This window comes from Callithrix jacchus, chromosome 1 (genome assembly GCF_049354715.1).
Source record: "Callithrix jacchus isolate 240 chromosome 1, calJac240_pri, whole genome shotgun sequence".
Lineage (NCBI taxonomy): Eukaryota > Metazoa > Chordata > Mammalia > Primates > Cebidae > Callithrix > Callithrix jacchus.
Genome location: NC_133502.1, coordinates 80,399,389 through 80,426,075, shown reverse-complemented (window position 1 = coordinate 80,426,075; position 26,687 = coordinate 80,399,389). Strand labels below are relative to the sequence as shown.

Below are 26,687 nucleotides of genomic sequence, written 5' to 3'. Positions count from 1 at the left end.
ATGATGGTCACCCAATATTCGTGATAGAGCAGGGCTGCTCCTGCCCTGCTCATGTCTGCCTGGCTACCTACTTTACACTAATCTGCCATGTTGACTTCTGATTAACCATGGTTCCAGCAGTGCCTCTAAGATTTCTACCTTATCTACTGTTCCTTGTATAAGAGCAAGTACTTACTGTAAATCTTACCCTTAGGCCATGACAGCTCTGTTGTTATCAAAAACACATACCATAAATCCTGCCCTTAGGCTATGATACATACAGCATTCTTGCCTTTTTCTGAAGGGGTAACTTCGATGTCCTTCACATTCCTTCTGAAGCACTGTATACCCTTTCCCTATGGCATATAAGTCCTGGGTTTGGGGGTTGACAGCGTGAAGATCTACCTGTTTTGTGGCCATCCATGACCATGCTCCTGTCTGTCAGTTCCCCAATAAATCACCCTCTGCTGAGAAACTATATTAGTCTTCCTCGTTCTTTGGTTCCTCAACTCCTTCTGCATTTGGGGGACTCTTTGCATGCACAGCCCCTTCATGAAACAGCCCTTTCATGAAACAGTCCACTTCAATGTCTCTCATCAGTGTTTTTGTTTTTTGGGGTTTTTTTTGAGACAGAGTCTTGCTCTGTTGCCCAGGCTGGAGTGCAATGGCACAGTCTAGGCTCACTGCAATCTCTACCTCCCGAGTTCAAGCAATTCTCCTGCCTCAGCCTCCCAAGTAGCTGGAACTACAGGCACGTGCTATCACACCTGGCTAATTTTTGTATTTTTAGTAGAGACAGGGTTTCACCATGATGGCCAGGCTGATCTCAAACCCCTGACCTTGTGATCCACCTGCCTCAGCCTCCTGAAGTGCTGGGATTACAGGCGTTAGTCACCACACCCAGCCTCATTTGTGTTTTTTAGTTGTCTTTGGTAAACCAAAAAGTATCTGAAACTGGTCTCAATCAGTTTAGAAGTTTATTTTGCCAAGTTGAGGTCATGCCTGGAAAAAATAAACATGGAATCAAAGAAAAACAGTTTGTGGCCTGTGTTTTCTCCAGAGGCCTTTGAAGGTTTAAGTATTTAAAGGGAAAAAGTGGGCTAGAGGGGAGAAAGGGAAGGTATGTTAATCTACATGTTGCAAGAGAAAAGGAGCTGGTAGGCAAATAGTCAGTTATGTATTCATCAGTAAATCTTCACTTTACATAAACTGAGGCAAATGTAGGGCAGCCACCTGTGGAGATATTTAACCTTTCATCTATACCTGTCTGGTTAGGAGCAAAAGGAAAGGCAATTTCTTGCATGACTCAGCTTTCAGCTGAATTTTTTTCTTTTGGCGTCATGAATTGAAGTCTTGAGTTTTCATTTTCCTTTTGCACCTTGTTGAGATTTTGTGCCTTCTTCATTAAATTTATTCCTAGGTATTTATTTTGCAGTTATTGTACGTGAGATTGCCTTCTTGATTTATTTTTCAGCTAGTTTGTTGTGTATAGAAACACTACTGATGCTCATATATTGCTTTTGTGTTCTTCACCCACTGGCCATTCAGGAGCATGTTATTTAATTTCCATATATTTGCAGAGCTTTGAATGTGTCTCTTCTTATTGATGTCTAGTTTTATTCCATTGTGGTCAGATAAAATACCTAATATAATTTTGATTAAAAAAAATCTGAGACTTGTTTTGTGCCCTAATATATTGTCAATCCTAGAGAATGTTCCATATGTTCAGGAGAAGAATGTGTGTTCTGCAGCTGTTGGGTGAAATGTTCTGTAAATGTCTGTTAGGTTTATTTGGTGTATGGTGCAAATAAATCTGATGTGCCTTTGATTTTCTGTCTAGATGATCTGTCTAATGCTGAGAGTGGGGTGTGGATGTCTCCAAGTATTATTTTGTTGGAGGTATACCTTTCCCTGTATAGCTAATAATATTTGCTTTCTATATCTAGGTGCTGCAGTATTTGGTGCATGTATATTTACAATTACAATTATTATATTCTTCTCCTGAATTGATCCCTTTATTATGTAATGTCTTTCTCTGTTTCTTCTTATAGTTTTTGACTTGAAGTCTACTTTATCTGATATAAATATAGATACTTCTGCTTGTTTTGGGTTTCTGTTTTCGTGGACTATGTTTTTTCATCCTTAACTTTCAGTTTATGTAAGACTTTACAGGTAAGGGGAGTTTCTTATAGACAGCATATAGCTATTTATGTAGCTTTTCATCCTTAACTTAAAAAAATTTTTTTTCATCCTTAACTTTGAGTTTATGTATGTCTTACATGTAAGGGGAATTTCTTGTAGACAGCATATAGTTGGGTCTTGGTTGTTTTAATCCATTCAGCCAGTTTATTTTTTAAATGGGGGAATTTAATCTATTTACATTCAAGATTATTATTGATTGGTGAGAACTTACTCCTGTTATTATACTGATTGCATTCTGGTTGTTTTTTAACACCCTTTGTTACTTACCTCCTCTCAATATTTATTTTTGCAGTTGAGTGGTTTTCTGCAGTGATAAGATTTGATTCTTTTTTCCTTTGTATATAAGCTTTACCAGTGAGTTTTATAGTTTTACATGTTTTCATGATGGTGTTTATTGTCTTTTCACTTCCAGATATAAGACTATCTTGAGCATTTCTTATAAGACTGATCTAGTGGTGATGAATTCTCTTATTTTTTTGCTTGTCAGTTAAAGATTTTATTTCTCCTTCCTTTCTGAAGAATAGCTGGGAGGATTCTTGAGCTCCTCCTGGGTGGCATTGGCAGACTGTTCTTTTAGCTGAAAGTGTGGCACTAAGAGTTGGTTTCCCTGCTATGTAGGACTAGTCACTGCTAATCCTGGGCCCAAGCTCTATACAGCTGCGGTTGTGGCATTCAAACACATGTGGTCTTGGTGGAATGGAGATGGAGCCCCACGGCTGGAGAGGTACAGTAGCTACTTCCGGGAGCACTCTGGAGGTGGTTGCACTCTGGTGCAATCGGGAGCACTCTGGGAGCACTCTGGTCTCAGGATGATGCCATGCCACAGCAGCTTGGTTCACAGGGGTGGTTGGGGGATGGGGAGTGCACACTTTGTGATCCTAACAGGGGCAATGTGGCCGTATGGATTCTCACAACTCTCCAAACTGGGCTTGGGCCTTGCAAGGACTGTGGGATTCTCTTGTGTTGTACTTTTTCACTGCAAAGGGAAGTCCTTCCTGACTCTGGATAGATCCTATCTGGGTGGAGGGAGATGGGACTGCTGGAGGCTGGGTGTCTCCACACTGCTCTCCTGGGCTTTCAATCATCACAGATGCATCTCTACTCCACCACTCATTCCAGCAGCAGTCAAATCTTAGTCCATTGTGCCTTAGTCCTTTCTTGGGGTGAGGGGAGGAATGCCAGGTGTTTCTAGTCAGCCATCTTACTGATATCACTCTCCTTTTTTTTTTTGGAGACAAGGTCTCACTATGTTGCCCAGGATAGCCTCGAACTCCTGGGCTTGAGTGACTCACTTCAACCTCCTGAGTAGGTGGACTATAAGTGTACATCATTGCATCCAGCCTTGTAATCGTTTTTGCTATAAAGTCTATTTTATCTAAGTATGGCCTCTCCTGCTCTCTTTTGGTTACCATTTGCATGAAATATCTTTTTCCATCCTGTCACTTTCAGCCTATGTGTGTCCTTATATCTAAAGTGAGTCTCTTGTCAACAGCATATAGTTGGAGACTATTGTTTACTTATTTATTTATAACTACACTCAAGTCCCAGGAGGCTGTTATTTTTAATCCATTCAGCCAATGTGTCTTTTGATTGGGAAGTTTAATCCATTTACAATTAAAGTAGTTACTGATACGAAAGCACCTACTACTGCCATTTGGTTGTTTTTTGTATGTCTTATAGGTTGTATATGTCCTTCCTTTACTCTCTTACTGCCTTTGTGTTTCATTGATTTTTTTTTTTGTAGTGATATGCTTTTATTTCCTTCTCATTTTCTTTTTTTTTTTTTTGAGACGGAGTCTTGCTCTGTCACCAGGCTGGAGTGCAGCGGTGCAATCTCGGCTCACTGCAACCTCTGCCTCCTGGGTAAAGCGATTCTTCCACCTCAGCCTCCCAAGTAGCTGGGATCACAGGTGTGTGCCACCATGCCTGGCTAAATTTTTTGTATTTTTAGTGGAGATGGGGTTTCACCATGTTGGTCAGGATAGTCTTGATCTCTTGACCTTGTGATCCACCTGCATTGGCCTCCCAAAGTGCTGGGATTACTGGCATGAGCCACTGCGCCCAGCTCCTTTTTATCTAGAAATATTTTATTTGTGGCTACCATTGCAGTTACATAAAGCATTTTAAAGTTATAGCATTCTATTTTAAGCTATGACAACTTCAATCACATGCAAAAACTCCACCTCTAGTTCCACCTCCCTCTCCCTGCTTATTGATGTCATGAATTAATCTTTATTTATTGTATACAAATTCATATAGATTTAAATGCTTAAATGTTTTTGTAATTTAAATTCTATTCACTAAAAGGATAATAGTACAAATTTGTATGTATCCATGTGTTCACCTTTACTGAAGAACCTTGCATTATCATGCAGCTTTGTGTTGCTTTCTATATCCTTTCGTTTCAATGTAAAGGCACTCCTTTAATCTTTTTTATTTTAGAGCAGATTTAATGGTAATGAACCCCTTCAGCTTTTGTTTTTCTGGCAAAGTGTTTATTTCTCCATTTTGGAAGGACAGTTTTGTCAAATACAATATTCTTTGTTGACAGGTTTTTTTCTTTCAGCACTTTTAATGTATCCTCCCTCTGCCTTCTGGTTTGCAAAGTTACCACTGACAAATCCTCTGATAATCTTTTTTTTTTTTTTTTTTTTTGAGACGAAGTTTCACTCTTGTTACCCAGGCTAGAGTGCAATGGCGCGATCTCGGCTCACTGCAACCTCCACCTTCTGGGTTCAAGCAATTCTCCTGCCTCAGCCTCCTGAGTAGCTGGGACTACAGGCACACACCACCATGCCCAGCTAATTTTTGTATTTTTGATAGAGACGGGGTTTCACCTTATTGACCAGGATGGTCTCAATATCTTGACCTTGTGATTCACCCACCTCGGCCTCCCAGAGTGCTGGGTTTATAGGCGTGAGCCACCGCACCCGGCCAATCCTCTGATAATCTTACGGACTCCTTACATGAGAAAAATTGCTTTTCTCTTGCTGCTTTCAAGATTTTCTTTGTATTTGACTTCAGACAGTTATATAATTATAATGTGTCTTTTGATTTACCCTAGTTGGAGGTCTTTGAGATTCTTGAAGTTTTAAAGCCATTGCTTTCCTCAAACTTGGAAACTTTCAGCCATTATTTCTGTAAATAAAGTCTCTGCCCCTTTTTCTCTCTTCTCCTTTGGAACTTACGTGTGCATATATTGATCTACTTGATAGTGGCCCATACGTCCCTTAGGCTGTCCTTGCCCTTCTTCTTTTTCTCTTATCTGACTCTATGATTTCAAATGACTTCTCTTCAAGTTTGCAGACTTTTTCTTTTTTCTTTTGAGACAGAGTCTTACACTCTGTTGCCAGGAGCCAGGCTGGAGTGTAGTGGCGCAATCTCGGCTCACTGCAACCTCTGCTTCCTGGGTTCAAGCAATTCTCTTGCCTCAGCCTCCTGACTAGCTGGGACTACAGGCGCACGTCACCACGCCCAGCTAATTTTTGTATTTTTAGTAGAGATGGGGTTTCACCATGTTGGCCAGGATGGTCTTGATCTCTTGACCTCGTGATCCACCTGCCTCGGCCTCCCAAAGTGCTGGGATTACAGGCATGAGCCACCGCGCCCAGCCCCAAGTTTGTGGACTTTTTCTTCTGCCTGATCAAGTCTGCTGTCAAAACCCTCTTAAAAATTTCTTGGTTCAATTAATGTGTATTTCAGCTCCAGAATGTCTGGTTTGTACCTTTTAATAGTTTCTATCTCTTTGTCAATATCCTCACTTTGTTCATGTATCATTTCCTAATTTTTTCTTAGTCATCTATCTGTATTCTCTTTTACCTCATTGAACATCTTTATGACAACTATTTAAATGTTTTTTTCTCAAGCAGCTTGTAGATCTGTGTTTCCTTGGGATCAGTTTTGGAGTTTTTTATTTTGTTTCTTTGATTAAGCTATATTTTTCTGTTTCTTTATAGTTAATTTTGTTTCAGCTAGAAGGTCAGAGGCCCCAGTACCTTCTAGGCCTGTCTACCGTGGTACTGCAGTGATTATTTCTATCTTAGCTCCTTTACAGCTTGGTCTGGAGAGCTGCCTTAAACTCTTCAATGAATCTATTCAAACGACTGCCTCTGTTACCTTGACTTGTCTCAGATTCCGTTGACCCGAGATGGGTCCTGGCACTAGGAATAGACTGTCTCCATTATTTTGACTTGCACCAGGATAGAGAGAAGCTTATGCAAGGCTCCTACTGATTATATGTTTCATTTCTAGCTTTGATGTCTGGGCATCGATTGCCGTAGGTTTAACTGTTTGCTCAATGTTAAGGCAGTGCTGTGGAAATCTCCCTGTGTATCTGGAGTCTTATGCAGGTCTGTCTCCGTGACTGTCATGCAGGCCTGTCTGTGTGATTGTTAGGAGAACTGGCCTGCCACAATAGGGCTTTTAGGAGGTGATTAAGTCATGAAGTCAGAGCCATCATGAATAGCATTAGGACCTTTATAAAAGAGGAAGTTCATGGGTTTGTTCTCCTCTGCTCTTCCACCATGTGAGGACACAGCCTTCATCTCCCTTTTTCTCTTCCACTGCTTCCACTATTTGAGGGTATAGTGTTCAGGCCACCGTCTTGCAAGCAGGTCCACCCTCGGTACTGTGAGAAATAAACTTCTTTTGTTTACAAATTACCCAGTCTCAGGCGTTTTCAGGGAAAACTTCCATAGTGATGATTTTCAGCGATGATTCGCTCTTGCTCTGTGCCCTGTCCTGCACTGAGTCTTTCATAGGTGTCATTCCACTCCATCCTCATCACCTCCCTGTGATGTAGCTACTAGGTGGTGATGCTGATGTTTTGCATTTGGGGTCACTGAAGCTCAGAGGTTTGTTAGCCTGCCTAATGTCAAAAAACAGGAAGAGGCCAGGCACGGTGGCTCACACCTGTAATCCCAGCACTCTGGGAGGCTGAGGCAGGCAGATAGGTTGAGTCCAGGAGTTCAAGACCAGCCTGGCCAACGTGGCGAAACCTCATACCTACCAAAAGAAAACAGAAAAAAACTAGCTGGACATGGTGGTGCACATTTAGAGTAGCCCACGTGGACTGAGACAAGCCTGCCAAATGTCACCAATTTCCCTACACCTTTTGCTGAAATCTTTTCTTGGTTTTATAATGGCTTGGGTGCTGTAGCTTCTTCTAGAAGACCTGTCTGGAATTCTCATACAGGTCTTCCGGCCCATGTATTGTTGTTAACCTTATGTTTCTGTGGGGAAGGAAGGCCAAGAGCTGCTTACTCCACCATCTTGCTGACATCACTGTCCAATATATTTTGACATGGTCACTGCAACTGTTCTGCAGTTGAAGGCCGAGGAGGGTGGAGTCATCTTTGAGCTAGAGAGGCTTTTGGGGGAGTGCCAGAAACTACAGTGCTTTTCCCAAAATCTTCCATGGAAATACCATCTATGAGAACAGAGTATCACATCCCCTGTATCACACAGGCCCCCTCCTACCCCCGTGGCCTCTTCCCGCCTTGTGGCCCCTGGTCATCCTGCATGCAGAGACAGCCCCTATTAGGTACCAATTCCCCAAGGCTCATCTTCCCCAGGTGAGCTGCATCTCTTCTCTCCGCAGCACTCTGGCCCCAAGAAGCTTCTCCACATTGCCCAGGAGCTCCTGCACACCGAGGAGACCTATGTGAAGCGGCTACACCTGCTGGACCAGGTAGCCCATAGGGCTTGAGGGCCCACCTTAGTCCACTCCCAGAGTTTCAGTGTGCAGTGTCAGTATCTCTCAGTATTGGTTGGGCATTACAGGTGCAGTATGAATGACTTAAATACTAGAACTCAGACAAATTTAAGTCTGGTCTAGAAACTTCTTTGTTTTTGAGATAGAGTTTCACTCTGTCACCCAGGCTGGAGTGCTGTGGCACAATCTTGGCTCACTGCAACCTCTTGGCTCAAGCGATTCTCCTGTCTCAGCCTCCTGAGTAGCTGGGACTACAGGCACACGCCACCACACCTGGCTAATTTTTGTATTTTTAGTAGAGGCGGGATTTCACCCATCAGGCTGGTCTTAAACTCCTGACCTCAGGTGATCCACCTGCCTCGGCCTCCTAAAGTCCTGGCATTACAGGTGTGAGTAACCAGGCCTGCCCTAGAAGCTTATTTTTTGTTTTCAGTGCTTGTAGCTCTGAGGAAAAGGCTTTGCCCAGTCACCTGTGGGACAGTTCTTCTTGGCAGCTGCATTATCTGAGGATGTAAATAGCTTCTGGATGTTTTTCTGCATAAATAGTTGGAACAGGGGTTACCACTCCTCCCTACCCACATGACAACGTGGGGCTTATGAGCACAGGAAATAAAGCACCCATGGAAGCCGGCGTTTTGACAGACGGTGCTGCCACTGTTTTTATCTCACAAGCTAGAAAAGGAAATCTGAACCTTCCATTTCACATGAGAGGTGGCTGAGGAAAGAGGTCTTTCCCTGTCCTCAGGGGACTGTCCCTGCCTCACCCACAATCCTAAATCGTAAGTGAGCTTGCATTAAGACCATGAAGTTGTCCGAACCAATTCGATGAAAAGGGAGGATAATGATTCTGAAGTTCATTAAGAGAACACAAGGTGGCAGCAGCGGCCCTTCCCAAGCGCCCACACACACCTGTGGCCGAAGCGGGGCGGCAACTGTGCTCGTGGAAGAGGCTCAGCGGCCACGCTTGGGCTTCTCTGTGCTCAGGTTTTCTGCACCAGGCTGACGGATGCGGGGATCCCTCCAGAAGTCATCACGGGGATCTTCTCTAACATCTCCTCCATCCACCGCTTTCACGGGCAGTTCCTGCTGCCGGAGCTGCAGACGCGGATCACCGAGGAGTGGTGAGTACCGGCTGCAGATGCCCGTGGGGCCCCTCAGGTGGTCTCTAGACCTGGGGTCATTTGCCTGAGAGCCAGGCAAGTGCTGGGGGGCTGTCTCATGGTGGCTGGGCGCCTCCGTTCTCTAAACGGTCCTGGGTCCGATCCGGACTCCGCCCCTCCTGATTGGTGACCTTGACCGGCTGCAGCATCTCCAAGGCTTAGTTCCTGAGAAAGTGGATGATGCGGAATGAAGGGCTTTCAACGCCCCACTCGGGCTCTGAGGTTCTGAAATCAAGTTTGACATACATTTGGAAACACCACACAGTGGATAGTGCTAGCTGGTTTTCTTTTCCCTTCCAGTGCATTAGACTCCACCTTCGTTTAAAAAATGCTATTTTTTTGAGCCCGGGTGTGGTGGCTCATGCCTGTAATCCCAGCAATTTGGGGGCTGAGGCGGGCGGATCATGAGGTCAGAGTTTGAGAACAGCCTGGCCAACATAGTGAAATCCCGTCTCTACTAAAAATGCAAAAAAATTTAGCTGGGTATGGTGGCAAGTGCCTGTAGTCCCAGCTATTCTGAAGGCTGAGGCGGGAGAATCGCTTGAACCCGGGAGGCAGAGGTTGCAGTGAGCTGAGATGGCGCCACTGCCCTCCAGCCTGGGTGTCAGAGTGAGACTGTCTCAAAAGAAAAAAAAGCTATTTTCCCCCCTCAACAGTGGACCTCAGATCCTCCTTCTGCTGTCCCTGTGGACTGTCCCACTGTCCCACTGCTGCTTCTGTTCATTAGCAGAGGGACAACTCAGTGCAAGTCACAATTCATGAAACGTCCCCCGGACTTGCCAGCTGCCCACTTTGAGTGTTGGGTTTCTCCTCATTTGGGGCTGCTGCTGCTGTTTGACTTAGGGTCTCTGCTGCCTGCCCCCTTCACAGGCCTGGCTTCCCGCTGCATCAGGAGCCTGTTCCTTCTTTGTCCCACAAGCCCCTTCTCCAAGCTGCAGCCCAGGAGACCACAGAAGCTTGACTGGGATAGGACACCGGGGGAGTCTTTTCACCTGTTCTCAAGGAGGGGCTGTGTCAATTTATAAATCTTAGAAGGACGCGGTCCAGCTGCTGCGCGGGTTGTGTTGTGTTCCTGAGGCAGTCGGGACTGGATGTGGCCCTCTGGGTGACAAAATCAGTGCTTGGTAGAGACAGGTTTTCTCTGGCAAGGCCCTGGAGACTGCCAACTCATGAGTGCACATATGACCTTCTCTGCTGCTTTTGTAACAGCACAGGGGTCCAATGACTTACCCACCCTCCCTGTTGAGGGCCTTTACATTAAATATATGCGTGCACAGCCACAGTCACGCCTTAGTGATGGCTTTGTACCTGTGGCTTTTTTCTTTTTGAAACAGTTCCAAGATGAAAGGCGATTAGTATATTTTTCTATTTCTTGAAAATTATTTGCAAATCTCTGTCCAAAGCAGCAGTTTTCATTCTCAGTGCTACAAAGAGCTACTTTCCCTAGGACTTTGCCAGCATTAGATAGAACCATTGTTTCTAACCTTTGCCCATTTAAAAGGAGCATATTGGGATTTTGTTGGTTCTCTCTGATAACTGTGGCGTATCATTCAAGCGGTTCAGCAACTACTGCTGTCTCCTGTTTGGGGTACTGGTTCTAAGCTTGCCCTTTTAACTGTTTTACAGGCACCTTTTATTTAATTGCCCAGTTAACTACTTTCTACTCTACATGATATGGGGAGGAAGCTAAGGCTCAGAGAGGGTGACCAGTTTGCTCACCATCACACAGAGCTGGCCGCCACCCCACATTCCCCTGGTGGCATTCATGTCCACTAACCTTGGAGACCCCACTGAACCCAGCTATTTCTCTGACAATTCACTTCTCTGCAAAGGGACACGAACCCACGGCTCGGGGACATCCTACAGAAGCTGGCCCCATTCCTGAAGATGTATGGGGAGTACGTCAAGAACTTTGACCGGGCCGTGGGGCTGGTGAGCACATGGACCCAGCGCTCCCCACTATTTAAAGACGTCATCCACGGCATCCAGGTAAGGTAGGCAGCGGGAGTGTGGACACGGATATTCTCAAGATGCACAGAGCCAGGTGTTTTATTTTTTAAAAACATTTTTTTTAATCTCCAAAAAGTAATATATGACATTACTGAAATTTTGGAACATGGAGAAAATTGATGAAATGATGGGATGTGTCCAGATGCTCTACTGATGCTCTGATCCTTACAAGAACCCCCAGAGACAAATCAGCATTCCCATGGGAACATTGTGGCTCAAGAGGCTGTGCAAGCTATAGCATCATGCGCGGTTATCTGATGGAACCTGGATTCAAAGGACAGTCCCTGCTTCCACAGTTGCCCTTGATCTCTAGTGCAGGCATTTTTGTTTAACTGTTACATTGCTTTTTTCCTTTTCTCTTCTGCTAACAGCCTCCTCACAGCCCTGGCTGTTCTTGTCTCCTGTAGGGTTGGTCTTTTTCTTCTTGATTCACAAGGTATTTTTTTGTTGTTGTTGTTTGTTTTTGAGACAGAGTCTCGCTCTTTTGTCAGGCACCAGGCTGGAGTGTAGTGGCTCCATCTTGGCTCACTGCAACCCCACCTCCCAGCTTCAAGCAATTCTCCTGCCTCAGCCTCCCGAGTAGCTGGGACTACAGGTGTGTGCCACCACCCCCAGCTAATTTTTGTATTTTAGTAGAGATGGAGTTTCACTATGTTGGCTGGGATGGTCTCGAGCTCTTGACCTCGGATTCACAAGGTTTTTATATGCTAGGAACATCAGCTGCTTTCTGTTATGCATGTCACAGATTAGTTCCCTCCATTGATCTTTTATTTTTTATCTTTATGGTGTTGTTTGCCTTACAGAATTTTTTTATTTTTAAGTAGCTCCATTCACCACTTTTTAAAATGTAAAGCTTATTTATAAATGTATTTCCCAGCACCCAAGACTATATAAGCCTGTCTCTACTAAAAATACAAAAATTAGCTGGGCTTGGCATGCCTATAGTCCCAGCTATTCCGAAGGCTGAGACAGGTGATTCTCTTGAACTGGGAGGCAGAGGTTGCTGTGAGCTGAGATCAAGCCACTGCACACTGTCTCAAAAAAAAAAAAAAAAAGAAAAGAAAAGAAAGAAACAAACAAACAAAAAGAAAATAAGACAAAATCAGGATTAATTTGGTTTTCTTCCTGGGTTGCCAATCGAGCTGGCAACTCCCATCTAGGCTTCAGAATGAAGAAAAGGAAGGGGCTACTCTGGGGGAGTTGCTCTTCCTCTGTATAGACACTGAGACAGTGAAATATTCACATGGCCATGTGGCGTAATGAAACACGTGTGTTGTCGAGCTTGAATGAGCCCTTCCAGGGTGCAGCGAAACAGGTGCTCTCCCGGCACAGGCTGTGGTTCTCTGTCCATCCCTGGCAGACCTCATTCTTGGGTCCAGTAGACCCTTAGGAGGCTAGCTAGATGCTTTCCAGACTGGGATGCAGACACTTGTCTGCAGCAGCTACTGAAGCACTGCTGTATCCTGGATGATGTCTGCCTGGGTCACTTGAGGCAGACATGGCCCCAGTTGCGGGCCAGCCACTGGTCTTGCATCCCCTCACCCTAGGCAGACTGGGCATAGGGCCAGGCAGTCTGTGGGGAGGGCCCTCCGCCTGGACTCAGTACAGTCCAGCCATTCCCTGAAGGTAACTTCGTTCCTGGGGATCCCAGGCCATATCTGCAGACATTGGAGGTACACCCAGCATTTGGTGGGTGGGGTTCAGGGATGCCGCAAAACACGCTGCAGTGTACAGGATGGCCCACCAAAGAGAATTCTCTGACCTGAATGTCCATAGCGACCAGGCTGAAAAGCCCTGGCATGGACAAAACAGGATCGCGTGACAGTCAAGTTTCCCATGGCCTTTTGCAGGTTTCCTTCCTTTAATCGTGAGCATTTTTTTTTTTTTTTTTTTTTGGCTCTTGCCAAAAAAGCATTTTCGTTGCACTCCAGGCTGGAGTGCAATGGCGAGATCTTGGCTCATGGCAACCTCTGCCTCCCAGGTTCAATTGCTTCTCCTGCCTCAGCCTCCCGTGTAGCTGGGATTACAGACATGTGCCACCACGCCAAGCTAATTTTGTATGTTTAGTAGAGATGGGTTTTCCCAATGTTGGTCAGACTGGTCTCAAACTCCTGACCTCAGGTGATCTGCCTTGGCGTCCCAAAGTGCTGGGATTACAGGCGTGAGCCACCACACCGAACCAATCCAAAGCATATTTTAAACTTTAAACTTTTATTTTGAAATAACTTTAAACTTTTACGGGAAAGTTGCAAACATGACAAATTGTTAAACATCCTTAACATTTTGTCTTGCTTACTTTATTCGCTCTCAACTCACAGATGATGATGACTTTTGAGCGTTTTGAGACTAAGTTGCAGGCACCGTAACCCTTTATCACTGAATGTGAACATGGTGTATCTCTTGTGTAATCCCCCGCATAGTGATCAAAATCAGGGATTTCATTTTGATGTCCTGGTGCGGCCTACTCCGAAGCCCATACTCGGATGTCACCATAATGTTCTTGTTTTCTGGTCCATAACCCAGCCCAGGGCCACACACTGTACTCATTATTGCATTTGTCCCCTTGGGTTTGGAAGAGGTCTCTGTCCTTATCTTTTTGAGGGGTGCAGACTAGTTACTTGTAGACTGCCTGCTTGGGTTTTTCTGTTGTTTGTCCTCGGTTTGATTGAGGCTGTGCCTTTCCCTGGAGTGAGGAAGGTGTGTACTCTTCTCCCACAACCTGCCAGGTGGAACAGTCTCTGTGTCCAGTCCTGGGGATATTCACTTGATTAAGGACATGTCTGCCAGGACTCTTCAGGGGAAGCTGGGTTTTTTCCCCCCTTTTAATAAATTTCTTGACCAGGCATTGCTCATGCCTGTAATCCTAGCACTTTCGGAGGCCAAGGTGGGCAGGTCATCTGAGGTCAGAAGTTCGAGACCAGCCTGGGCAACACAGTGAAACCCCGTCTCTACTAAAAATACAAAAATTAGCTGGGTGTGGAGGCACACACCTGTAATCTCAGCTACTCAAGGCTAAGATAAGAAAATTGCTGGAGCCTGGAAGGCAGAGGCTATAGTGAGCCAGGATCACTCCACTGCACTCCAGCCTGGGCAACAGAGCGAGACTCCATGAAAAAAAAAATACAAAAGTTTCTTGTAGGAAGGTGCTTGGAGATTATGTCAATATCCTGTTCTTCATCCTCCCTTGATGTCTTGCCAGAAACAGTTGTCTTTATGAAGGTTGTCCACTTGGGTTTCTCTCATCCTGTTATGTCCCAGGCTTTTTTGAGCTCATCCGAGCTGGAAGTCATTCTGTTCTGGGCTCTGAGCCGGGTGAGGGTGGCTGAGGCCCTGGAGTTGCTGGCAGGTGGGTGGGGAACCTGGTGGACAGGATGACAGAGGCAGCAGGCCCTCACAGGCTCCCCAGTGGGCATCATCAGGGGAGGCAGAGGCTGAGTGATCCGGGCAGCAGGACCTGAGTGGGGAGCACAGAGGTGACAGGGTGGCAGCATTCAGCGTACATATCTGGGTTCAGATGCCAGATGGAGACACAGCAGTGAGGAGGTGCTGCAGGGGAAACTGGCTCCCTCTCACTGCAGGGAGCCAGGGAGCAGTGCTGGGCAGGGGGTGGGGCTCGAGGGTCTCAGCAACCCATGAGAACACTGGTATGTTTACACAGACAGCCATCTGCAGAAGGACTCCCCGAGTGGCTTCTAGGCATGAAGACAGGCCCTGGCCCAATTCCCTGGGGAGAGAGTTGGACAAAGCTCTGCCTGATGTCCCAGCAGAGGGGTGGGGGAAGCCCTGCTTAGGCCCACGGGTGGGTGGGAGTGGGGAGAACCCACTCTTGAGGGGAGATGTCCTGTCCAGGCATTTGTTTTCTCCACTGAGGATGTTTCTAAGAGAGCCAGCTCAGCTGGACGTGGTGGCTCATGCCTGTAATCCCAGCACTTTGGGAGGCTGAGTCGGGTGGGTCACTTGAAGTCAGGAGTTTGAGACCAGCCTGACCAACATGGAGAAACCCTGTTTCTACTTAAAATGCAAAATTAGCCAGGCGTGATGGCACGCCTGGAGTCCCAGCTACTCGGGGGCTGAGGCAGGAGAATGGCTTGAACCCGAGAGGTGGAGGTTGCGGTGAGCCGAGATCACACCATTGCACTCTAGCCTGGGCAGCAAGAGTGAAATTCCATCTCAAAAAAAAAAAAAAGAGAGCCATCTCTGGGCCAAGAGCCAGCCTGCCTGGGATTCCAGGCCTTGTTCCTCTCCTCAGTTTCCACAGTTGTAAAGTGTGGTCTGTGTCAGCCATGTCTTGAAGGGCAGTCAGCTCTGGGCAGCCTCCTGGGGCAGTGGTGGCCAGAAGCTGGGGCGGGGCTGGCATCTGCACTCGTGTCCTTGGGGTGCCTCATGCTCCTTGTATCCCCACAGAAGCAGGAGGTGTGCGGGAACCTGACGCTGCAGCATCACATGCTGGAACCCGTTCAGAGGGTCCCCCGCTACGAGCTGCTGCTCAAGGACTATCTGAAGAGGCTCCCACAGGATGCCCCAGACCTGAAGGACGCAGAGAGTGAGCTGGGGCCAAGGGCTCCCAGGAGGGTGCAGGGGTACCTGCCGGGAACTGTGGGGTTGGGAAGAGAGGGAGAGAGTGAGTCATGGGGTTGTGGGGGTAGGGGAGAGAGAAACAGATAGAGGGGAGGGAGAGAGATGGAGACAGCAAGAGAGATAGGGAGATGTGGGATAAAGAGGGAGAGGGAGGGAGAAACAGAGGGAAGGAGAGCACAAGAGATGTACAGAGACAGAGAAAGGAAGGAGAGAGAGAATGAGCGAGCCCCTAACAGCCCTGGAAGGGACTTAGTGTCTTTGAGGGCAGAGAATCTCCCCTGCTTGAAGTGTGCGGGTGGACGTTGGTCTAGGGAAGGTGCTGCTAAATGCTGGTCTTTTCCAGAGCTTAGGCCCCAGGAATGGGCCTCATGGGGCAGGCACGGGCTGCTCCTAGTCCGAGGGCAGCGACCAGTGTGGCTGGCAGGGAGCCTGGGCAGGCCTCTGTACATGGAGCATCAGAGCCCCCTGTCTGGTGTTGGCCCCAGAAGACGGGATGTGTTTGCAGGGGCAGGGGCAAGGTCAGGGGTAGGGTCACCCCCTTCCTCTGGGCCAGGCCTCTAGAGTGGCCCAGGCACCCAGGGAAAAGACCAAGAGCAGAGTCAGATCCTTTCTCTGGAGGCAGCTCTCCTGGAGCCCCTCAGGCAAGCAAAAAACGGAGCCACCCTGGCCCCAGGCTGACCCATCTTCTTCCTGCAGGGTCTCTAGAGCTCATCTCCACGGCCGCCAACCACTCCAATGCCGCCATTCGGAAAGTTGTGAGTGTGGGGGGTGGACTGGTGGGGTGCTGCAGCAAGTGTGAGGGCCAGGGGCCCTTGTGCACCAGCCCTTCCACCCCCATCCCCAGGGGCTCCACGAATGACTCCTTTACACCTCCCCCCATTTACATCCCCAAGGGGTCAGCTGGATAGCCCTGCCCCTTGCTATAATAGATCTGTGTCCTTGGTGAGTTCTTTAGCGCTCTATGCCTGAGTTTCCCCATCTATAAAATGGGAGCACCGACACAGCCTGTCTCATTGGGTATCTGTGGAGATTAAAGGAATCACTACATAGAATGCTCAGAATAGGACCTGGTGCAGGAAGTGTTACTGTCATTCATTCACTCACTAAGCTGCGTTAGTCCCTTCATGGACTGGCTCTGTGCTCACCCAGCACCCCAGGACATGATAGATGTGCACCCGGCCCTTCTAGTGTACACCAGGTACTTGTCCAGCCCTCCCACTACCAGCTAGGTGCATGCAATTTTCCACTACTAGACATCAGCTGCACACCAGCTACCCTGTACACACCCAGGCACCTGGTACATACCAGCTGCACACCTAGCCCCTAGTAGTGGGCAGGTGCACACCCAGCTCCCCTGTGTATATTCCAGGTACTTGCCCATTCCCCCAATTCCCAAAAGGCCCTCACCCCTGCGGTAGTCTGCTCCTCCAAGCTCTCTGCTGCCGGCTCCTCTAGTGGCTCCCACACCCAGTGCCATTTGCACCTCCCTGCATTGGTGCCCGAGACAGAAGGGTTAGCCAAACCTGCCCGCCTCCTGGGTGTGCAGGCTGAGATCACTCAGGTTCAAGGACGGGGCTGCTAAGGCACAGCAGGTCCAGACTTGGACACGTGGCTGTTGCTGCGGTTGCTGCAGGCTCAGCTCTGCCTTCCGCTGCACTGGCTTCTGGCTCAGAGCTGGGCCATGAGTTTTGACCCTGTCCCATTGCACCTCTGGTTGTTCAGTAGCCACATGACCACCCCACCAGTCACCATGGCCAGGGGAAGGTGACATGGATTGTCCAAGTCTGAGTCTTAGACACTCAACCGACCTCTCTGTGCCTCAGTTTCCTTGTCTGAAGATAACAATGGCACCCACTTCACTAGGTGAGTTAAAACATGTATCGAGGCCAGGTGTGGTGGCTCACACCTGTAATCCCAGCACTTTGGGAGGCCGAGGTGGGTGGATCACAAGGTCAGGCGTTTGAGAACAGCCTGGCCAACATTGTGAAACTGTGTCTCTACTAAAAATACAAAAACTTAGCTGGGCATGGTGGCAGGCGCCTGTAATCCCGGCTACTCAGGAGGCTGAGGCAGGAGAATTGCTTGAACCTGGGAGGCGGAGGTTGCAGTGAGCTGAGATCGTACCACTGCACTCCAGCTGTGGTGAGAGTGTGAGACTCCATCTCAAAACAAACAAACAAAAACATGTATTGTAGGTAGAACAGCACCTGGCTCACAGCAATGAAGTTAGCTCTGCTACTGTTTATCATTATTACCATGTTCTGGATGGCAAACTCCAGTCCATCATTCAATACTCAAGTCAAGCATTGCTCTTTTGTTTTCCCTCCCAACCTTGACCAGTGACTCATTGCAAGGAAGGGTGCAATTCTGGGTCTCCAGTCACCCTCACACACCTTTGGTGTCTGAGCCCCATGTCTCTTGCAGGAGAAAATGCACAAGCTCTTAGAGGTGTACGAGCAGCTGGGTGGCGAAGAGGACATCGTCAACCCGGCCAATGAGCTGATCAAGGAGGGCCAAATCCAGAAGCTGTCAGCCAAGAACGGCACCGCCCAGGACCGCCACCTCTTCCTGGTGAGCCCAGCCCCTGCCAGCCCAGCCGCAGAGCCTTCCTTGCTAGTTGCCTCACACCCAGGGTGGTACCAGCAGGGCTCTGGCTGTCCAAAGACACGGCTCTTCTGTGGCATCTTCTGCTGGGACTCTGGCTCCCTCAGCATCCCTCTGCCCGTCACGGGGAGCCTCACTCCTCCACATCCAGGCACCAAACTTTTGCCCACGGCTCTTCCCCACTTGCTGCAGATATCTCATGTTTTAATCCCTCTTTCCTCCCTGGAAATGAGCAGACTCTGGTTTGTGGCAACCAGGCAGAGCACAGAGAACTGTAGCAGCAAATCATGGTTTCAACTATTGAAAACCCTGGCTGGGAGAGATGGGGAAGGTGGGAAGGAAATATAATTCAAGACCCACCCCGGGTGCCACGGCTCAGTAGACCCACCCCGGGTGCCACGGCTCAGTAGACCCACCCCAGGTGCCACGGCTCAGTAGACCCACCCCGGGTACCACGGCTAAGAAGACCCACCATGACTCCTCCATTTTCCTCTAGCTTCTAATTCTTCTTGAATAAACAATTATTTCTTTGAAAGTTTTTTTTTAAGTTTTTAAAAATTACGTTAACTAAAACTGATTTTTGCTGTATAATTCTAAGTTTTGAAGAATACAGTTATGATCACAATCAAGTTACAGAACAATTTTTTTTTTTATACAGAGTCTTGTTCAGTCGCTCAGGCTGGAGTGCAATGGCATGATCTTGGCTCACTGCAACCTCCATCTCCCCAGTTCAAGCGATTCTCTTGCCTCAGCCTCATGAGCAGCTGGGATTACAGGAACACACCACCACGCCTGGCTAATTTTTGTATTTTTAGTAGAGATGGGATTTCACCATGTTGGTCAGGCTGGTCTCTAACTCCTGACCTCAGGTGATCCACCCGCCTCAGCTTCCCAAAGTGCTGGGATTACAGGTGTGAGCCGCCACGCCTGGCCAAGTTACAGAACAATTTGATCACTGCCCACGCCCGCTGCTCCCATTCCCTCGTTCCACCCTTTTGTGGGCAAGCGCTCCCCTGCCCTGGCAACCAGGGATCTCTTCTCTGTTTCTAGAATTTTGCCTTTCCTGACTGTCACATCAATGCCACGAGATGAGTCTCCTTTAGCTCAGCATGTGAGTTTGAGAAATTCATCCATGTTGGTGAATCTATCAGTAGCTCATTCAAAAGTTTTGGTTTGGCTGGGTGCAGTGGCTCATGCCTGTAATCCCAGCACTTTGAGAAGCCGAGGTGGGTGGATCACCTGTGATCAGGAATTTGAGACTGGCCTGGCCAACATGGGGAAAACCTGTCTCTACTAAAAATACAAAAATTCGCCGGGCGTGGTGGCACGCTCCTGTAGTCCCAGCTACATGGGAGGCTGAGGCAGGAGAATCGCTTGAACCAGGGAGGTGGAGGTTGCAGTGAGCTGAGATCGCATCATTGCACTCCAGCCTGGGCAACCAAGAGAGACTCTATCTCAAAAAAAAAAAAAAATGCACAAAAATAAAGCTAATGACTAGAGTCTCCTCACTCAAAGATTTAACCCTAGTTAAAATTCCTGCGCATATCTTTTAAAAAATATTTTTCACTTTATAACATATTTTCAGAAAAAGAAAAGGATCCAATGTGGGAAGCTCACTGGGGCCCTGGGGGTGGCCTGCAGGCAGCTCCCATTCCTCACCTGTGCCATCCCTCTTGCAGTTCAACAGCATGATCCTTTACTGCGTGCCCAAGCTGCGGCTCATGGGCCAGAAGTTCAGCGTCCGGGAGAAGATGGACATCTCAGGCCTCCAGGTGGGTGAGCTCCTCCCTGTCAAACATGTCCCCCTGGAAGGGACACTGAGCGGGGCTGGGGACATCAGGCTCTGGCTACCGAGGCACTTATCTCTGTGCAGCCCAGCACCCCTGCCTGCTTCTCCATGCCACGGACCCTATCTGTGACCAAGGCATTGTCTCGGTCCTGGCACCCCAGGCTGGAAGGGCAGGATTCCAGCCTTCTCTGCTTGGCCCACCTGCCATGTTGCTGCCAACTCCCCTCTCTGCAGAGCCTTGGAGGATGCAGGGAGCAGTAAGGATGGCACCCGGACCTGGACTGAACCATGTCACCTAGTGAGGCTAGGACTTGGGACCCTATTTACAAACCCAAAGATGAAGCTCAGGGTTGCAGGGAGAAATCCAGCTGGGGCGAGGGCCTGCTTCTCTTGCCTGGTTCCTGGGTCCCGAGCTCTTTCCTGTCCTCCTGCACCAGAGCCTGGGGGAGAGTTCCAGGCAGCTCTGTGGCATGGTCCAGAATGACCAATGACCTTTTTCTTTGCTGTCAGCCTGTTCCAAGGGCCTATTCCATGCCTCCTTGCAGTGGGAGTTGGGGGGCTGGAATAGGTCCCCATCCCCTGTAGGGAGGGCTTTGAATTAACAGGTACTCCAGAAATATTTGCTAAATCAAAATATGTAATCACTTGCTTAATGCCACCAAAAATCCCTTCCTACCTTGACATTCTCTGAATTCAGGTTAAGAAATACCATTAAAATTAATGACTGGTGGGGAGTGGTGGCTCATGTAATCGCTTGAACCAGGGAGTCGGAGGTTGCAGTGAGTCGAGATCTCAACACTACACTCCAGCATGGTAACAGAGAGAGACCTCATCTCAAAAGAAAAAAAAGTAATGACTAACTAGGCTGGGCCTGGCAGCTTACACCTGTAATCCCAGCACTTTGGGAGGCCGAGGTGGGCGGTTCACCTGAGGTCAGGAGTTCAAGACCAGCCTGGCCAACATGGTGAAACCCTGTCTCTACTAAAATACAAAGATTAGCCGGGCGAGGTGGTGTGTGCCTGTAATCCCAGTTCTTCCAGAGGCTGAGGCAGGAGAATCCCTTGAACCCAGGAAGTGGAGGTTGCCGTGAGCCAAGATCACGCCATTGCACTCCAACCTGGGTTACTCCGTCTCAAAAAAAAAAAATGACTGACTAGAGAAAATACCTTTTTTTAAAGGTTGTCTTATTATTATTTTTTAATTATTATTTTTGAGACAGGGTCTTGCCCTGTCAGCCAACCAGGAATGCAGTGAGTGGCACAAACATAGCTCACCACGGCCTCAACCTCCTGGGCTCAAGCAATCCTCCCACCTCAGCCTCCCAGGTAGCTGGGACAAGAGGTATGTGCCACCATGCCTGGCTAATTTTTTATTTTCTATAGAAACATGGTCTCAATATGTTGCCCAGGCTGGTCTCGAACTCCTGGACTCAAGCTATCCTCCCGCCTCAGCCTCCCAAAGTGCTGGGATTATAGGCATGAGCCACCACAACTACATGGCTGGCTTTTTATAATAGTGAAAGAAACCATTGTCCTCCTAGTGTTTATTTAAAAAATCAGTCATATTTTAATTGGTTTGATATGTTAACACAGAAGTTCTCACCCTGTGTTTAGGGAAAGTCGGGATTCTGGGCATAGCCCAGGGTCTGTATTTCCCTAAAGCCTGACTGGCTGGCGGTCAGGTGGTTCCTGGGGGTTTGGCCTGGGGACCACCAGGAGCCGCCACATGTGCCGTGGTCTCTGTGGTCTCATCCTGATGGGAGAGGATGGAATCTGAGGCTGCGGTTCTATGAAGTGACCCCATTTTCATTTATTCTGGGCATACATTGTTCTATTTACATCTCTAATCTCAGGCCCCACCTGCTCAAGGGCTCAGATATCTGCAGGGTGGCTAAGACCATCCTCGCTCTTCTCGTCAGATCCCTTTCCCTCCTAAGGGGACATGGCTGCTCTGGGGGGCAGTGCCCAGTGGTGCCTGTGGGGAATGGCTTGTCTTCAAGTGGGATGTGTGGGAGTGACATGGGGAGAAGGCCTGATGGGCTGGGTGTTGAAAAGTGGGTTTGGTCAACAGAATTCCAAGCACAGAAGATGAGCAGTCCCAGGTGTGTCAGAGCAGGACGGGAGGCCCCCTGTCCCCAGTGGACCAGCTCGTGCAGCAGCCACAGTGAACTGAGCCTCTGCGCCCCTCTCCCATAGCAGAACTATGGGGCCACAGGCTCACCTCTGCTACCTCCTTGGGGAAATACTTCTAAGTCGGAGAACATGAGGCTAGAGTTAAGGACCTGCTAAAATGACCATCTTGGTTTTGCTTTGTTCTTTGTCCCTTCCCCTTCAGGTGCAGGATACCAACAAGCCAAATACAGCACATACATTCATCATAACGGGAAAAAAAAGGTCCCTGGAGCTGCAGACACGGTACCGCACGGGCTGTTTCTAGGGAATGTCTTTAACCTCATGTCTTCTTGTAAACTGAATAACCTTGCATTATATTTTTACTTATGCATGGGTTAAAGTGTAACAGTACTGTTACCAAAACACTAGGGTTCCATCTAGGTCCTGCTGCTCACTGCACAGAAAGCCAATCACCAAGATGGTTATTACCAAGGAACAAGCTTTAATCAGGTGCTGGGGCCAAGGAGATGGGAACTCAATCTCAAATCCATCTCCCTGACCAACTAAAACTAGGAGCTTAAGCAGCAGGGGAAAAATCTAACAATGTATAAGGAAAGGAACTAAGTAGAGCAGGAGGAAGCAATTAGGAAGAATGGGTCTGGGCAGCTTATTGTCTGGATGTGGTGACCTAGTGAGTTTCAGTTACTTAATGGGTTTCTTTTGAGAAGCATGAAGGTATTTTCTGAGGAAGAAGCTCAGATAAAACAGTTTCAAGCTTTAAGATCAGAGGGTCAATTTCTTTTTTTTTTTTTTTTTTGAGACAGAGTTTCGCTTTTGTTACCCAGACTGGAGTGCAATGGTGGGATCTCAGCTCACTGCAACCTCTGCCTCCTGGGTTCAAGCAGTTCTCCTGCTTCAGCCTCCCGAGTAGCTGGGACTACAGGCACGTGCCACCATGCCCAGCTAATTTTTGTATTTTTAGTAGAGATGGGGTTTCACCTTGTTGACCAGGAAAGTCTCGATCTCTTGACCTCGTGATCCACCCGCCTCGGCCTCCCAAAGTGCTGGGGTTATAGGCGTGAGCCACAGCGCCCGGCCCAGAGGGTCAGTTTCTATGTTTATTGGAAAAACTATCTATGGGACTATTCGGGCGGTTTCAGTGCCAAAGGAAGTTGATGAAAATTCAGCCTCTGCCCACCTTGTGTTCAGCATGCCCAGCACATTCTTAGTCCTCTCTTGAGTATCCTTTAGTATGCTGTTTTCTTTTTTTTTTGAGACAGAATTTCACTCTTGTTGCCCAGGCTGGAGTGCAATGGTGCAATCTCGGCTCACTGCAACCTTGGCCTCCCAGGTTCAAGCGATTCTCCTGCCTCATCCTCCGGGGTAGCTGGGGTTACAGGCGCGTGCCACCATACCGGGCTAATTTTTTGTTTGGTGAAAACCCAACAGGGTTTCACCATGTTGGCCAATCTGGTCTCAAACTCCTGACCTCAGGTGATCCACCTGCCTGGGCCTCCCAAAGTGCTGGGATTACAGGCATGAGCCACCACGCCCAGCCCCTGCTAAGATTTTCTATGCACAAGCACATATATCTGTGTTTTAAATCATAGATGGCTGTTTGCTTTGTAACGTGCCCTGCATCTTACTTTCCTTCAACTAATTTGTCAAGAATCATCCCATATCTGAACACCATTCCTAAAACAATATAATTTTCTTTTCTTTTGTTTTCTTTGTTTCTTTTTTTTGTTTTTGAGACAGAATCTCTCCCTGTTACCAGGCTGGAGTGGAGTGGTGCAATTTCAGCTCACTGCAACCTCCACCTCCCAGGTTCCAGTAATTCTCCTGCCTCAGCCTCCCAAGTAGCTGGGACTACAGGTGTGCAACACTATACCCAGCTAATTTTTTGTATTTTTAGTAGAGATGGGGTTTCACCATGTTGGCCACGACGGTCTCGAATTCCTGACCTTGTGTGATCCTCCCACCTCGGCCTCCCAAAGTGTTGGGATTATAGGTGTGAGCCACCGCACCAGGCCAGCAACGTAATTTTCCATTATGATCGTTAACTAGTTCCTGCTGACAAGGACCTGTGCTACCTGCAACCTCACCATCACAAATGGTGCTGCAAGCAGTGTCGTTCTTCTTAGGCATTTCTGAGTATGTGTAATTATAGCTTTGAGATAGATTGCTGATGTAGAATTGCTGGTCACAGGGTAGTGCATCTGTTTGAAATACTGGTGGCTGTTACCACACTACCCTTTAAGGTGGTGTCAGGCCGTGCTCTGACTGGCCATACATGGGAGTTATGGTCTCCCACACCCCACCAACAGTGGGATCTTCATAATGACCCATTTATGGTCCAAGGAGGCATTGATGTACAGCCACTGCAGAGAACTCTGTGTGGCTCACCTGACTCCACCAGGCCACGAGTGTTTTGGAGCCCTTGGGGTCAATCTTCCAATCCTTGAGCTGTGTTGACAAGCCAGTGTGTGGCTCAGGGGTGTGCTGCAGGGCTGAGAAAGGGCTGCTCATTTAGAGTCAGCATCCACGACTGGATTAATACAAGACTGTTTTGGTTTTATAGGACAGAGGAAGAGAAGAAAGAATGGATTCAGGTGAAGCTTCTAAAGTTCAAGTGACAAAGTGATTGAGCAGTAAGGCCATTCATTTTGGGGCAGAGGATGGGGGCCCTGGCCTCTGGGACTGACGGCCCTGTGCCCCATCCTGCAGGGATGCCATGACCACACTGTGCCTTCATGAGCACCTTAAGATTCCACAAGCCTTTCAACCCATTCATTTGTTTGAGGCCCCCAAAGAAACATGAATGGGCCTGGTGGAGTCACAGGCCAGGTTCTTTGTTCGGGGTGGATCTCCTCAATCTGGACATCTCCAAGGGGAGCCCACATCATTGGTAGGGGGAAGGGAGATGGCCAGTGGCCTGGGCATTGTTCTGGGAACGATAGGGCCCATCCTTGGGACAGAGGCAGGCGTGTCCCTCCTGCAGGCAGCGTCCTCCTACACCCCTTGATGGTCCTTGCTGTTGTGTTGCTGTGTCTAGATCATCCAGGCCACCATCGAGAAGCACAAGCAGAACAGTGAGACCTTCAAGGCTTTCGGTGGTATCTTCAGCCAGGATGAGGACCCCAGCCTCTCTCCAGATGCACCTGTGAGTCAGTGGCCTGGGGCGCAGAGGGACCATCAGGGGACCGGTTGCCTTCTGGGAGCAGAAGGCATTGCCATCTCGGGGGGGCAGCTTGGTCCCCAGGCTTTCCTCCTGCTGCACCAGGGACCAGGACAGCGGGCACTCCCTTGAGTTAAAAGAAAAAACTTGACAAATTAAATTTAACAATTTAATTGAGCGAACAACTATTTGTGGATGAAACAGCACCCCCACTCCCTCTGCTTCCCAATAACCCCTGAATTCAGAATAGGTCCAGAGAGCCCCCTGTGCTGTTTCCTGGTCAGAGAAGATTCACGGATAGTAAAGGGAAACTGAGGCACAGAAACAGCTGGATTGGTTACAGCTCTGTGTTTGCTGTATTTGAACATGGTTTAAACAGTCAGCTACTTTTCCATGGCAGCTTCAGGCTGAACTTAATTTCACCCCTACCCATCCTCCACTAAGGGCCCACTGCAGCCTGCTGCGCCCCAGGCCCATGGTCAGTGCCCAGGTGGGTGGGTGGGAAAGCAGGACGTGGGCATGGAGGAAGCGCTGCTGCATGACCTGTTTGGTTGTCTAGTGCCTTCTGCACAGCCTCCTGCACACCAAGGGCTGTTACATCATCCCCATGGAAACTGAGTCTCGGAGAAGCTCGGTGACATGCCCAGGCCATGGGTGGTGGAACCAGCATCACAGGGCCGTGGTATACTGCCTGCACACCACTCTGTCTGGCCCAGCATGGCCCATGACTGCAGACCCCTTTCTGTGGTTGTGTTTTCTCCCCAGTGCCCCCATGCCCTGGGAGATGGTGGGCTCAGAGCCCATTGGGGGAAGTAGTGGGAGCATCTCACTCCCCATCCTGAGGCCGAGCTGCCCCAAGGGGGATTTCATGTGGAGACTTGAGCTGGGCAAGAGGCAGGACTACAGGGTCCTTGGCAAGAGGCCTGGACAGGGAGTCAGGGCTGCAGCCTCTCAGCCAAGCCCCTCTTCCCTGGCACTTCCCTGGAGTCAGGGAGAGAGGATTGGGTGAGGAGCCCAATCTCTGCCCACTGCAAGGAAGACCCTGGAGCTGCTGGCTCCGGAGAAGGCATAGGTACTGGGGATGCAGCAAGGATGCATCCAGGGAGGCACCCAGGAGAGACGGTGCCCTGAGCCCTGTGCCAGGCCCTCCACTCCAGCCTTCACAGGGGCACCAGGCATGACTCAGAGTGAGGGTGCCCCAACTCTCACTGCCTGGCCCTGACCCTGCAGGCCTGAATCCCAACTCCAGGCTGGCTCTGCCCTCCCCACTGGCTCCAGGAGTCTGCCTGGCACAGCTCACCTCCCCCATATCCACTTCATATTTGCATCAAGTCCACTAGGTTTTTCCCTGCTTTCTGCACCT

The 26,687-nt window shown here is 48.6% G+C and overlaps 1 protein-coding gene across 8 annotated transcripts in view; it reads left to right on the top strand.

Moving 5' to 3' along the window:
- FGD3 (FYVE, RhoGEF and PH domain containing 3) overlaps nt 1-26,687 on the top strand; it is a 79,870-nt gene that overhangs the window by 38,585 nt on the left and 14,598 nt on the right. For all 8 annotated transcript variants that reach the window (XM_035301192.3, XM_035301163.3, XM_035301160.3 and 5 more), the window contains 10 exons: nt 7,781-7,870; nt 8,879-9,015; nt 10,887-11,043; nt 15,469-15,607; nt 16,339-16,397; nt 18,067-18,213; nt 19,926-20,018; nt 22,370-22,449; nt 24,728-24,758; nt 25,202-25,309. In XM_035301192.3, coding sequence (XP_035157083.1) covers nt 7,781-7,870; nt 8,879-9,015; nt 10,887-11,043; nt 15,469-15,607; nt 16,339-16,397; nt 18,067-18,213; nt 19,926-20,018; nt 22,370-22,449; nt 24,728-24,758; nt 25,202-25,309 — 1,041 coding nt within the window. The remainder of the gene's footprint in view (nt 1-7,780; nt 7,871-8,878; nt 9,016-10,886; nt 11,044-15,468; nt 15,608-16,338; nt 16,398-18,066; nt 18,214-19,925; nt 20,019-22,369; nt 22,450-24,727; nt 24,759-25,201; nt 25,310-26,687) is intronic.